This window comes from Panthera onca, chromosome A2, assembly GCF_046562875.1.
Source record: "Panthera onca isolate mPanOnc1 chromosome A2, mPanOnc1 haplotype 2, whole genome shotgun sequence".
NCBI classification, from domain to species: domain Eukaryota; kingdom Metazoa; phylum Chordata; class Mammalia; order Carnivora; family Felidae; genus Panthera; species Panthera onca.
In genome coordinates, this window is record NC_138340.1 from 164075305 (window position 1) to 164089372 (window position 14068).

Here is a 14068-nt window from a genome sequence, read left to right on the forward strand (position 1 = left end):
CTTCTGTTCCCTATTTTAGAAATAATTGGATTGATACCTCATTTAGTACAGATTTCAACTGTACCACAACGGTGCACTCATGAACAAAAAGCTATAGTTACACCGACACTTCATTACATCTATTGTTGAAGGGCTGCTTGTTGGCACTTCAAGGTCTGATTATTCTGAGCTAAACATGGTCAGGACATTATCAATACTATTTTTATACAAATACAAAAGGCATTCTCTGTATCAACGTTATTAAAGCCAGAGGAAAAGCTTACACACTGAACTGAGCATGAGAAAATATCTTTCTTTTAAACCCAATCCTGGCAATTTAGTTTCAAAGCAAAATTGTATGTCAGATTAAATATTTACTTTATACTAGTTTTTTTAAAAGGCAGTGTACATATTGAAGATAAAAAGAAAGTTTACGCCTAGCTTCATGTCTGTTCTATAAAATTGAGATAATAATAATAAAAACTCAACCTGGGGGATGTATAGAGATGGCCTATGGATCTAAAGTCTAGTTTCTTAGCATCTACACACTCATACCAAGTGAAAATTAGATAAGGAATATTTCTTAATTAATCTAGAAAGAAAAGCCCTGCTCCTCAAGGAAGTATAGTCTGACAGCATAGGGAGACAGCATTATATATGGGATAAAACATGGGAAGTCAGGAAACCTCAGAGGCACCTGGGTGGCTCAGTTGGTTGAGCATCCGACTCTTGGTTTCGGCTCAGGTCGTCATTTCACGGTTATGGGTTCAAGCCCCACATTGCACTGTCAGTGCAGAGCCTGCTTGGGATTCTCTCTCTGTCTCAAAATGAACGTATTTAAAAAAAAAAAGAAGACAGGAAACCTGAGTTTTACTCCCTATTCTGCTTCTACAAATAAGTAAACTTGGACAATTAACCACTAGGTCCTCACCAGCTCTCATCTAGAATTTATTAGTTTACCCATATGAATTTCAAAGGAAGTACATGAACTACTTTTATGATTGAGCCATCCTAGAGAATATCTAAAGAAAAGTCACAGTAAATACTGTTGATAAATATCTTCCAAACGGGGGAAAAAAAAAAGTTAGATTCAGTCAGTTGAGACTTAAAGATAAATTTGATCTATCCTTCTAGTTTCACTTGAAGCGTTTAACTATTCTGTGCTTACGTGGACAAATACTTCTAAAATTTGTTGTTTACCTGGTAGGGTACTGACTCTGCCCAGTAGGTAGAGTTGCCAGCCAACCCACAGGGTTTAGAGATGCAGAGGACAGAGCCTCAGTGAATTCCTCAGGAAGCTTAAAGAGACCAGCATGGAACACCTCAGGGTCATAAAGATGCAAGTAACAAAATAGATGGAAGAAGGGAGAATCACGGACTAAAAGACTACCCGGAAAAAGGGAAAAAAAAAAAAACTGAAAATGCATCTTAAAGTTGTCATAACCAGGCAGAAAGACCAATATCTTCAGCAATGAAACAATGTCTACAAGACCTCCTCTGACTCTCAAAACCAAGAGAAACGTTAAATATCGTCTAAAAAGTAAAGATCTAATAATCACTTACTAAAACTACCACAGGGGAGGGACAAAATATGAATATATACCATATGATTCCAAATATTTAATACAAGTGTACTTACACCCATAAAAATGTGATGTGCATATGAAATCACTACACAATCACCAAAATGTGTGTTTTATCTCTGAATTTTAAGTTACTGAATTTTAAAACTATAGCTCTGTGTTTTCAGTATCTTCATACGAGGCTACTACATTTCAGATAGTTTTCTGGAAAGATTAAAGATAAATCATTCAAAACCAATTTCTAAGCCATGAAGCACCATACATACGGTTAACATGTTCATAACAGCATTTTTCATGACAGCTTAAAATTGTAAACAACCCAAAGGTTCACCAACAAGTGATCTGATAAACAATTTATGATCTGTCCACTAACTGGCAATAAAAAGGAGTCACTAATGACATGCACAAAAAATGGGGGTGAGTCTCAAACTATTAATCTTGCTGAGTTTAAAAAGCTAGACCCTCCCCCCACCAAGAGTATATACTATACGATATCATTTATATAAAACTCTAGAAAATGCAAATTAACCAATGGTGAGTGACAGCACAGTGCCTGGAAGACAGGGGCGGCGGGGGAGGGTGAACAGCTGGAAAAGAGGGATTCCCAAGGAACACCATGAAACTTTTAGGGGTGATGAATCTGGTCATTATCTTGGAAGGTGATGACGGTTTCATAAATGTATACACGTATAATTAAATTACAGACTTTAAATATGTGCAGTTTATTGAATATTAATTATACATCCATAAAGCTGTTGTTTTTTTTAAAGTTGATGATGATGTATAGATTTGAATAGGTATCCGATTTGTCTGGTCTATATGAAAAGCATACAGATGATGATATTTTTCTTAAAAACATAAACAACTTACTTTGCATTTCCAGCCATTGGTTGGTACTGATTTCATAACTGGTTGAAGACAAAAAGTATGATACCCTTTGTCACACGTATCACACACTAGCATCTTGCTATCTTCTCCCGATTGTCTAAAAAATAAGATAGCATTAATGATGCCTTATCTTTAAACTTATGTTTATAACATAAGTAATCATGAAAAGAATCAGTCCTAGGACCTGCCCAGTTCATAAATACCTCAGTGTCTGTTTCGTCTACGCTCACAGAATGATAGAGGTAACCCCCTGGAGGATGAAACAGACATCTTCCTAAGGTCCCTACAGGACTATCCTTACTGAGTGCTCACCTGTGGTGAACCTGCTTTAGCCAGGTTAGGGTTCCTGCAGAGAAGGAAGGTTAAGGGAACATGAAGGACTCTGGCCTTTATTTTTTAAACATCTCAGTAAACACCCTTTCTAGGGGAAGGAGCTGTAACTGACAGGTGATGCTGCACGGGAAGGAACAAGCGTTGGCATCATGAATCGGAAAGACATTGTCATGTAATAAAAAGAGGATAGAATTTGGCATCAGACCTATATTTGTATTCAGACTGCTGTTCCACTAGTTGTGTGACTCCTGAGTAAAATTCACTTGAGTCCTCTTGGTTTCAGGTATAAAATGTGAACAAAAGACACTGAGAATTAAATATAAATTCTGGTTGAAGAGCTAAGACTATCCACTGAGCATTGGTACTAAATAAACAGGTGTTAAGAATCATCTCTTCAAAATTATTAAGAATTGCAGTCAAAAAACCTCAACTCTTTTCCCTGAATGCTCTTCTGCCCCAAAGATCGGGCCCCTGCCCTACAGCATGAGCTCTGCCTGGATTCCTGGCTATCAGCCACTCTCAGAGACTAAGAATTTACTTCAAGAGGACGGGAAAAGAAAAACTGGGGAATGCAAGAAGAAGAGTGGAGAGAGGAGCCGCTGAGTAACACCTGGGGACAAACAGAAGTAAACAGGAAGATGGGTTAGTTGGCCTCTAGTTATTTCTTATTCATTTTAACAAATTCTACACATAAAATTGCACGTTTTATCTCTTTAGCTATGTGGAAAGATCTTCGAGGAAAAGCAATCTTTCTTCAAGTTCTCTTATTCCTTCCCAAGAAACTAGGCACAGATAACAAGGTATCAAATACATGTTTGCTGATATTTTAATTTTTAACCAAAATATAAAAGCACATGGTCCTATTCATTCCACATACTTGTTAAGATATCGATGCTGCCTGTTATCGAATTAAATTAGAAATAAAACAGACTGATCATGGCAGTGGTGGGCATAATTTCTCCTGTTACAAAAGTCCTTGGCTTGTAAACAATTTGAAGACTGCTATAGATGCAGATAACTTCCCCAAATTATCATGCTAATTAGTAGCAGGAGAAAAAAAAAAATCACAAAAAAAGACTGGAGAAATAACCAAAGGATGGAATACAACAAATAGGAAGAGATAATCCCATTCCAAATGTTTACATGCCATACAGCAACTGTGCTTCAGTATTATGGTGACCAGGGTCTACTGAAGGTAACTGTCTTCAGATATATACAGGTTTCTTTTTTTCTTTTTTTCTTTTTTTTTTTAAGTAGTCTTAGTATAAATAGTTCTTCCTAGGATGGAAATTGAAACACATCACTGATTCTTTCACTCGCTCTCATATAACTTTCTGCAATTAGAGGTTTATTTTCCTATTAAGTCTCCACCCCAGTCTCTCTCAAAATTAGTTGCTTTGTTTTTCTAATGCTTCTTTTAAATTGTTAATATCATTCATTTAAAATGTTTGGCAAATTTAAATGAGTTTTTTAGGCAACCAGAGGAATTTAAAATTATGAAAATTAGTTTTTGTTTAGACTTGTTTCAAAATAATATAAATGTTAATATCTAGTAATTTTTTAAAGACATGATGAAGTCAGTGGGAATGAATATAGCTGCAGTATGAACAATCTTTATCATATTACACAAACCTTTAGCACCTAATAATAGGGTCTCTCTTAAACTCAATACACACCTTTGAGTTGAAATTAAAACTTACTTGCAGTTCTGGCACACTTTGCACTCAGGACATTGCCAACCTGCACGTTTTAATGGAGTAACCGCTATATCCAGGCACATTCCATGATAGTGCTGACCACAAGTAGTACAAAAGAACTGATCTAAGAGGTCTCCCGGGCTGTCGCACACTGCACAGTTTGCATCTTCCTTTGCTATAATTAACAGTAAAACAATGAAATTGTTGTAGAAGAGTTTAATATTTTTCTGACTTTACAGTTTAAAAATCACTTGAAGGGAATTTGCATGGTAAACCTTTCAGACACTCGATGTTATCCACATTGAACTGATATCCAATCAGAATAAGGTCTCAGGAAAAACACTAATGTATTTAGTCTAAAATTAATTACATTCAATTTAATCATATAGTTTTGACGTAGTTTATTTGTGCCTACATCTACCTGAGACCAGAGCAGTTCTTATCTAATTTTATATCCCTGGTACCAATGACGATGCTGGACACCTACTAAATTCTCAACATATGCTTGCTGAAAAGAACCAAACAGGAAAATATCAACTGAGAAAATGCCTTGCAGTGCAAAAAGAACCATTTTATTTGGATGTTAAATGTATTTTAAAATTAACAAGATAAGTCAAGAGACAATTAAGAAATGTTAATATCAACTAAATTAAGTGCTTCTTAAGCATAAACAGACTGATTTTTATTCAGATCAAATACTGGTTTTTTTAATACTAGAAAACATCGTATGAAGGAGAATATTAAAGATGGAAACTACGTATTTGTACACAAATACAAAACTTCATGTACTAATTCTACATTAATTGCCAGTTTGTAAAAAAGTATTAAAATCTAGGTAATCACGGACATCCTCTATCCCCAGATATGGATTAAAAGAAATAGCACTTTTTAAGCTCTTTTACCATCTATAACAAAAATGTAACAATAAACTGTCCTGCCAAGTACACAGTTAAACTCATGCATAATTACAGTAAGAAAAATCATGTTCTAAAATCATACTAATTTGATGATATATATAAGTATGTCTACATGTGACACATACTAAATGGTTTGATTAGCTGATGATCTGAAGACTTTTAAATTGTATAGACGAACGTTTTTTTCCCCTCCCTTTTACTTTTTGAAGGTTTGGTCAGTCCTCTCTGGCTATAAGCCCTTTCCACCTTGTTTTTTTGCCAGTCAAGCATCTTGAAGCAGAGTAATCATCTATTCCTTTTACTTGACAAACTGGTTTTATAAGCCATAGAATCTCTAATATACAGACTTTTGCTCTTTCCTTTAGAGTCCTTTTAAAATGGTAGAAACCATTCGCAGTCCAGAACCAAGCCCTGGAGTGTACCTGGCCCTGCAGCTGGAGCCCTGGCAGCTGCACACCTGCCATGTACCTGGCGCCACCCTCAGGAGGCTACCAATGATCTATGAAATCCAACGGTTACTTTTCAGACCTCTTTTTATCCTTTGCAGCATTTACATCACTATCCACTCCCACAGTAAAGTCCCTTCTCTTGGCTTCTATGATGGCAACTTTCTCCTGAACTCCCCTCAGGTTTCCCATGCCTCCATCTCACCTCCCACGTTGGCTTCTGGACCCCTACGGTCCCTCTAAATGCTGGAGTACTTTAGGGTTTCATCCTGTTCTATGGTTTCCCTTTGCGATCAACTCCCATGATTCCCAAATCTGTACCACTAGCCCCAAACTTCCTTCTAAATTATAAGATGTTATTCTCAAGTCTCACTGGACCTCAATAGCCAGATGTTCTAAAAATACTCAAAACTTAACACCTCTAAAATAAAACACTTTTAAAATCTAAACCTCTCCTGTTTTTCTCAATCATTCTGGGTAAAGGCAGAAACTTTAGTCTCACTATTCCTCTTCCCTGACCCAACACATCCAAGTAGACACCAATTCCTACTGAGGAAACTTCCTATATATCCTTCTTCCTTCAATTTGTATAGTTCAGTCCAGCCCACTTTGCCTTGGTAATTACAGTATCTTCTAAATGGGATCCCTGTTGACGGATCTGACCTTCTCGCTAATCATCTACACATCTCGAATAAGTTTTCAAAATTGTGAATCTAATTGTTATGCCCTGCTTAAATTTTTACCAATACCCACCTTTTCACCTAAGAGGAAAAAAAAGTAAAAATTTTCTAGCATGGGGGGGGGGGGGGGGGGGGAGCCCTTACCTCCCTTTCCAGTGAAATCCGACGACCACGCACTATTCCTGGTGACAACAAGCAGCTTGCTATGCACATTAACACACATGCTGTTCAGTGCCCGTGTGCTCATATACATCGTTGTCACTGCTTGAAATTTTGTCCCTTTACTGTGCCCCTAACCTTTTCCAAAGAGGTCTTCAAAACTCTGCTCTCACATAGCCCAAAGAGGCCTTCAAAACTCTGCTCACATAGCCCTGAATATCTAATGTTACCACACCTAAATATCCATTTAGTTGCTGAGTATACCTTTTCCCCAAATGCTGAGAATAAACTGTTATAAAATCAAGTGATTATAACACAATATTATGAATACTTAAAGGGTAGGGACCTTGTCTTTTTCAACTTTGTATCCTCTTTTATTAAATAGGTCTTAAATCACTTTTAAATGACTCTTTGACCGGCATTTAAAATAAGTCGTTAATCTAAAAATGGAAATGTCATAAATTAGTTCATTTTTGATAGAAATGACACAATAGGGTCGATTTTTTTTAACACTAAAAGAGAGTGCCAATATTTAGTCATTCAAGCTATGTACATTTAAAAACTAACCTTTTATTTTTTTGCCTACTCAAAACAGAAATTGAAGCAAATACTACATTCTGATGATCAGACACTACTCAGTTCATCTTTCTACTGTAAACATGCAGGGAACACTGTGTGAAATGCTTCTGTGAAACGTTCCAGAGTTTGCTATTCTGACACTTAACTTGCCATGGTAGCTACTGGTCACATGTGGCCACTGAGCAACGGAAACGTGATTGTCCAAAGTGACATGTGCTATGCGTTTAAACTGCACCCCAGATTCCAAAGACTTACTAGGAAGAAAGTAATGTCAAATATCAAAAGTTTTTACTGCTTACATGTTAAAATATCAATATTTTGGACACACTGGATTAAATGTGTTTTTTTCTGAACTATAATTTAACATTTTTAGCATGAATACTAGAAAAACAGTACTTACGTTGCTCACGTCATATTTCTAGCGCACAGCACTGTGCACCACACTAAGCAAAGCCCATTCTACACTAAGATAACCGTGTGTATCACTGCGGCAGAAATTACTATGACAGTTGACAGCAGTTCCTTAATGACAACACGATCATGCTGTTTTGATTAGTAGGGATCACTGGTAATAAATGAGACAAAGAAACACATCCACATGATACACTCGGTCTAAAAACATTTACCATGCGTTATGTAAAAATAATAACAGAAAAAAGCACTACGTCAAGAAATGAAGTCGGCTTCAACCATTTCCCCATTCAGGGAGAAGACAAGTACAGAAATACTAAAAGAGGCTTTTGGAAGTCATGCAAAAGATGCTATTACTGGACAGCTGTAGTGTCATGTGAGAAATAAGCATATAGACATATACATACATATATGTCCGTAAGCCACAGGGAAACTAAGTTTGAAGCAGTAATTAAACAACTAGGTGAAACGTTTCTTTAAGCAATTGAAAAAGCAGAAGGGATGGAGTGAAAGACTAAAAGCTAAAGCTAACTTGAGAGAAAACAGGAGTTAAATCCAGGTCAATGTGGCTCCCGAGATCAAGCTCTTCACTAATGGATATTTCCTCCCACCGGAAGGACAACCAAGGGGAGGAATGTCTGTGCAGGTACGAAGGTAAGAAGGAAAGTGCCAGCAGAGGCACGCAGCAAGGAGACTAACTGATGCAGGAGGAGCGAGAAGAGAGCAGGAGAAACAGAGCTGTGGACAAGGTCATTTCCAGTGACAGCGGTGACAAGAGAAGAGACGGAGGAAAAGATGAGAACACTGGGCCTACGTGAGAAGACCCTGTCCCAGACCGCTTCACTCGGTCAAGCTGGAAGGGGAGACGACCACTCCTGCGTCAGAAGCAAAGCCCTGGCGAAGAGCCACAGCAAGTCAAACTGCTACCAGGCAGCGTCCAGCTAAGGGTCCATCAGCACAGCTCTGTGAGCTCCGCCAACGTCCCGGCACCTTCATCTCTGTTCGCGTTACTGGCAGGACACTGCGGTGGCCTAAATGGAATCACTAGAAAGAAAACGTAAATCACGGATGTTGTCCACAGAGGCTGGCCCACAGAGTAGGCAGGTAAATAAAAGAAAGGTCAGGAACCGACAGCATTTCAGGTAACAGGAAGGCAGCAAGACTTGGTACCAAGAGACACACAACCAAGAAAGGGAGGTTCGAGTTAAAAGCTTAAATGAAGTAAAACAATTTAAAGCTGAACGATGAAGGTAAATTCACTGGGGGAGGGGAGTGAAGGAAGAGAGACCGACCGTATTCCCCCATTTGAACCCTTCGAAATCTTCTCAGTGTAGACAGAAGAAGTAAACCCTTCCCTTGTCGCAAGGCCTAAGTGAGGGAGTCTGTGCTCACTCTGCTGTTGTCTCCACAGTCACTAGCAGACGCTGTGTTCCAGGCACAGGGACTAGCTGCCACTCCCCAATCCTGCGCCAGGCCCACCACCCCTCAAGACCTGTGCAGTAGTTCACTCTTTCTGGAAGGTTCTTTCCTCTGATCTTACATGTTTGGCTCCTTGCCATTTGGCATTCCCGCAGAAGCAAAATGCCACTCAGGAAATAGATCTGGCTACAGCTCTGAAATGGATATTAGTGTAAAACTTCCAGACAAGGTTCGTATACACTGGCATTGTCATGTGAATGATGATGAGGCCGTGACCAGCATTTATCCATGACAAAACGCCCTACAACTGTTTTCTGATAAAAATCTCAGCCTTGCTCACAGATGCTCACTTTGCTGGAATTTCTTTCTAATGAGGTCCTCCCCCCCCTCCCCCCGCCAGCTTCCATAAAAAGATGTCACTCCAACTCCTAACTCAGCTATCAAGCATGTTGCTCTACATTTAGGCAGTAGCATGAAGTATTATACTCAATGTATATGCAGAACTTGGGTCTTAGATAAGAGCTGGAATAACTACCATTTTGTAAAGCAATTCATATATACAAGGTAAACTGCTACATGTTTTCATTAATTGTTATTTAACCCTCACAGTAACACTCTGTTTAAGCCCCACAAAAATATTTATGAAAGATTTTATGGAGACTATCTTGTAAATTACTACAATACACTCTATCTGCAATGTTCTCTATATCCTTGGATTAAGACAGATAGTCAGAAAGCTGTGTATACAGATTGCACTGTTTAAGATACTTGAGGAATAGAATTTACTCAATTGGGCTTTGGTTTCACGCCACTGGCTTATTTTGAGGGCTGTTATAAGAAATTGCCCTGTGGGATTTGTTTCGCTGCAGTGTATAGTGTACATATAGTCTCAGCATCAAGTGAATTCTTTTGACATTGCCATGAATCAGGTCACTGTTCATATTCCCCTCTTTGTGTTGATGGCTGGAGAGCTCTGGAGCCGAGTTGGTGGCTTAGATCTAGGAAGCATGCATTTATTGCTCAAAATACCAATGTCACTATTACCATCATATTTATACTACCCTTACTTTCCCATGGCCAAATTTCCTTGCGTATTTTTAGTTTTATTTTATCCTACTATTCACGTATTTTTATGAGTCTCCACAAATCTATTCTGGAACAAGGCACGGTGCCAACAATTTCAGTGCATCTCTCAGCTCTGTGTGCCAGCATAGACCTCTCATTGTACACGCACACTAAGTGACAGCAGCTCAGCTCCCCTGAGTCCTTACACTTCTTTACATGATGTTTATGCTCTAACATTAAGTGAGGTATGCCCTATTAGAACACAGTCTGCAGGAGGAAGCAGCATAGCCATTAACCAACAAAATGTCTAACGTTAGGAATGTGGTCACAGAAAAGTTTGTATGTTGTTTACTGAGGTCTAAAGTATGCCTAAGCACAAAACAATGAATAAAATCCAGATTCTTAAAGACACATATAGTTGTTTTATTTGATTGGCAAAGTGTATTATACCCCCCAGAATATAACCAACTCTGATGATGACTTCGCAGCTGGTGCACCTGCTTCGTGAAGCACCTCACTCTGTGGGGTCTTAGAATAAGTAACACCTGTGACAGGTGCTATGCATGAATGCTCTTTTTCTCCCAGACTTAAGTATATAATCGCAAACATATTTTAGACTTTAAATCCCTTATTCACCTAAACACAATCTGACATTTCAGTTTGCCCTACCTATAATTTATGTCTGTATAGTGATTAGGGATGATATGGTTATACATGTAAACACAAAATAATCTTAGCTGAAGATGAAATTATGGTATGGAGATTACGCAATCTAACTGTATTTGAGACTACTTAAGTTCAAGCCTGAGGTAGCTACATTTATGTTCCAGAGAGCTGGAAAAGATTTAATAAAATAGCTTTCACCAGTATTGCTAAGATATAGATAAAAGCTATCAATAAGGTAACTAACAGGTGACATAAAAAAGACGGAATAAAGTATCACAGGGATTTCACAATGAGACTGGAAATTGAATTTACTAGAGGAAAAAATTCCAAAGCATACATGCTCATTGGAAATCCATATACTAAGAAAGAGGCAAGATTTAACAATAAAGATAGGAAAGAGTTATAATTTTCTGTTAAACAAATTTCAAACATTTAAACATTTTCACATAATTATAAAATACTGTTTGGAAAAGAAAGGAAACAAGGCAAAACTGAGGATTACAGATAATCAAGGTAGAGAAATCAAGAAGGACTAACAGATTTCTATTACTGATTATCAGGGCTATACAACTACCAAGAATTTCAAAAGTGTTTGCTGATTCTACTCATGTCCATCCTGAAATAACACCTGAGTGAATCATCTTATAATTCTCTAAGTGGTTTTCTGGTGTAGAAGACACTGAATACTGTTGAACTTTTTAAATGACTTACTTTTTAGTACATAATAAAATACTGTATACTCAGTATTTCTACAGTGGTTTAAAGAAAAAAAAATTAATAAGAATTTAAAACAAGTAAACTGTCTTTGAAATTTTGAGGAAATACCTTTTGGACTTCAGTGACACTGGTGGTAAGAGATTTCCCCCCCTCCCCCCCCCCCCCCAAAGATCACTAGGATCTAAAGATCCCTTAGATCATCAAGATTATGTAACTTTTAACACAAGCAGAGTAACATTTAGGGAACTTACAACATTTGTTATTTGAAGTAAATACACTGATAAATGTTTAAAAAGTGTATCTGTAGCAAACTTACATCTCTCAGGAGCTTGGTCGATGTGCTCTGGACACAGAAGGAAGAAGTTCCTGAAGTCCTGGAAGGTACCAGCTCCAGCGGCACAAGGATAATGGTACATCTGGGTGCACTTGTCTTCACAGCATTTGATAGTGGCTCCAAGGTGCTTACAAAATGCACATCGCTGAAAGGGGCAAAGGGGAAAGAAATCTCTTTTAAAAACCTAGCAAAGGAGCATTCAAATGTGGGGCTAGGAAGGTATAGAAAAGTCTGTGTACATTACTAGTAAAACAACTTAAACCTCCATGATACTAAGTAAAAGATCTGTTAAAAATAATAAAATCTAAGACACTTAGTTGTGTGCTTGGTATAATACAGATTCATTCTTCCAGTCAAGTTTAGAAAGTGAGATTTCACTTTTTCCACTGATTTTTGTCAAAAACAACTAAAAATTTTTTAAATTAGTAGCATGATTGAAAAGGCAGGTGTCTAGTTGTGGGTTATTTTAACACTGAATCCCACCAACAAGCTAACAAAATGAATCCATACTGTTGGCAAAACCTCTTACTATTTTTTTTAAAACCTCTTACTATTTTCACCCTATCTAAAAATCAACATGAAATGAACCACTCAGAGAACAAGTTAATGAGGGGCAACCGGCGGGCTAAAGGTACACATACAAATCTACACACTTCACTGTAACAATTAGTTTCAAATGTCTTAATAAGAACGGAGATGTGAAGAAAAACAAAGTCGTGTGAGTATCTCCTTCCCCTATTTGTACCTGCCTCTACTCTCTTGCTGGTGGTAAAGCAAAGCAAGTGAGCCCCCCAGAAGGACCACAGGGCAAGTGTAAGGCAACTGAAAGCGTAGGAGGTCAGTACGAACTACCTACAACGCGGCAACGATTCAGCTTTCCCTGAGAATGATTAGTAAACTCTCCTTCCTCCCCCTAAGATCATTCTGGGTACCATTTTCTTTATGGGTCTTTGCTGGGTGGCCTGCACCGTACAGGGGAAAATCTCTTTCTGCAGATGCCCAGCCATCTATCCCGTATAGGCTTCCGTTTTAGCATTCGTGCCACTGCATGAGAATCATTCACTTGTCTTCTCTTTCCCCCCCGTCCAGGATCCTTAAGCAGAGGCACCAGACTACGCGACCTCTGCAGCCGTAGCACTGTGAACGCTGCTGGCCACAGAAAGGTCCTAATAAACAGGTGCTCGTATGCGCATGCGCTAATGGGACTCCACCGCTAGTAACCTCATCGGTAAGTGTGGTTCACGAACAGCCCAACAAACAACTGAAGCCAAATGGGGCACCGTGGGGTAAAACTGAGCCTCGTGAAACAGAGGAAGTTGGTACCATTACTAGGATGATCTTCACATGCTGATACACCTAGTCCACACTCTGCCAGTCTATCAGAGAACACCACCGTTTTACAATTATGATTAATTTAAGCATTTTATATAAGGTGCCATCAAATTCTTCCTTAAAAGCATTAGTCCATGGCATTGCACCAATATAACAAAGTTCAGTGTCTCTTGATGATGAGTCTTCTACACATTCTGAATACAGTCAACAGATGTCTGTAGCTTCTAAGTAACTCATAAACACTACCTATCTTTGTGGCATTTCAGTTGTATGTCATGTCCACAAGTCCACAGACTAATACACATTTCAGTTCTCTTTTTATACTTAGAGGTGTTACTTCATTGAAAGGAAGAAATAAAGCCTTAATTCTCTTCACTGATAAACTGTAACAACCAGCTTTTTCTAAACTTACTTTTATGTCATAACCTTTCAGGGTATCTGTTTAGTATATTAGCAGAACCTAGAGTTAACAACATGTGTAACATCTAAGTAGTCTGAGTATCCTTGTGTCATACTGGAAAGACCAAGAAAATGTGGAAGGAGGAAAGTGCATTTATGTGTCCAACTGATCATTAAAAAGTTTTTATATTAACTCATAAACATAACAAAATAATTTCAGCTAAACTGCTAAAATCCGTTATTTTTATAGCATATGGCAAGTTGTACAGAGCCTTTTGCACTAAAAATAATTTTGGCAAATAAAATATAATGACTTTTATTTAAGTGCATAATAAGGAAACAAAATAATTTAAATTGATCCTTTTCCCAATGTCTATATCATTTTAGAAACATCAACATGTTCTCTTAATCACATTTGCAATGGAAAATATTACGTGACATTAGCTAAACTACTATGAGAAGCT

The 14068-nt window shown here is 38.0% G+C and overlaps 1 protein-coding gene across 21 annotated transcripts in view; it reads right to left on the reverse strand.

Annotated features, from left to right (window-relative positions):
* The window catches only part of KMT2C (lysine methyltransferase 2C), a 285080-nt gene that overhangs the window by 116961 nt on the left and 154051 nt on the right, over window positions 1-14068 (reverse strand). For all 21 annotated transcript variants that reach the window (XM_078437307.2, XM_078437247.2, XM_078437246.2 and 18 more), the window contains 3 exons: window positions 11856-12018; window positions 4484-4655; window positions 2433-2547 (listed from right to left, as the gene is read on the reverse strand). In XM_078437307.2, coding sequence (XP_078293433.2) covers window positions 2433-2547; window positions 4484-4655; window positions 11856-12018 — 450 coding nt within the window. The remainder of the gene's footprint in view (window positions 1-2432; window positions 2548-4483; window positions 4656-11855; window positions 12019-14068) is intronic.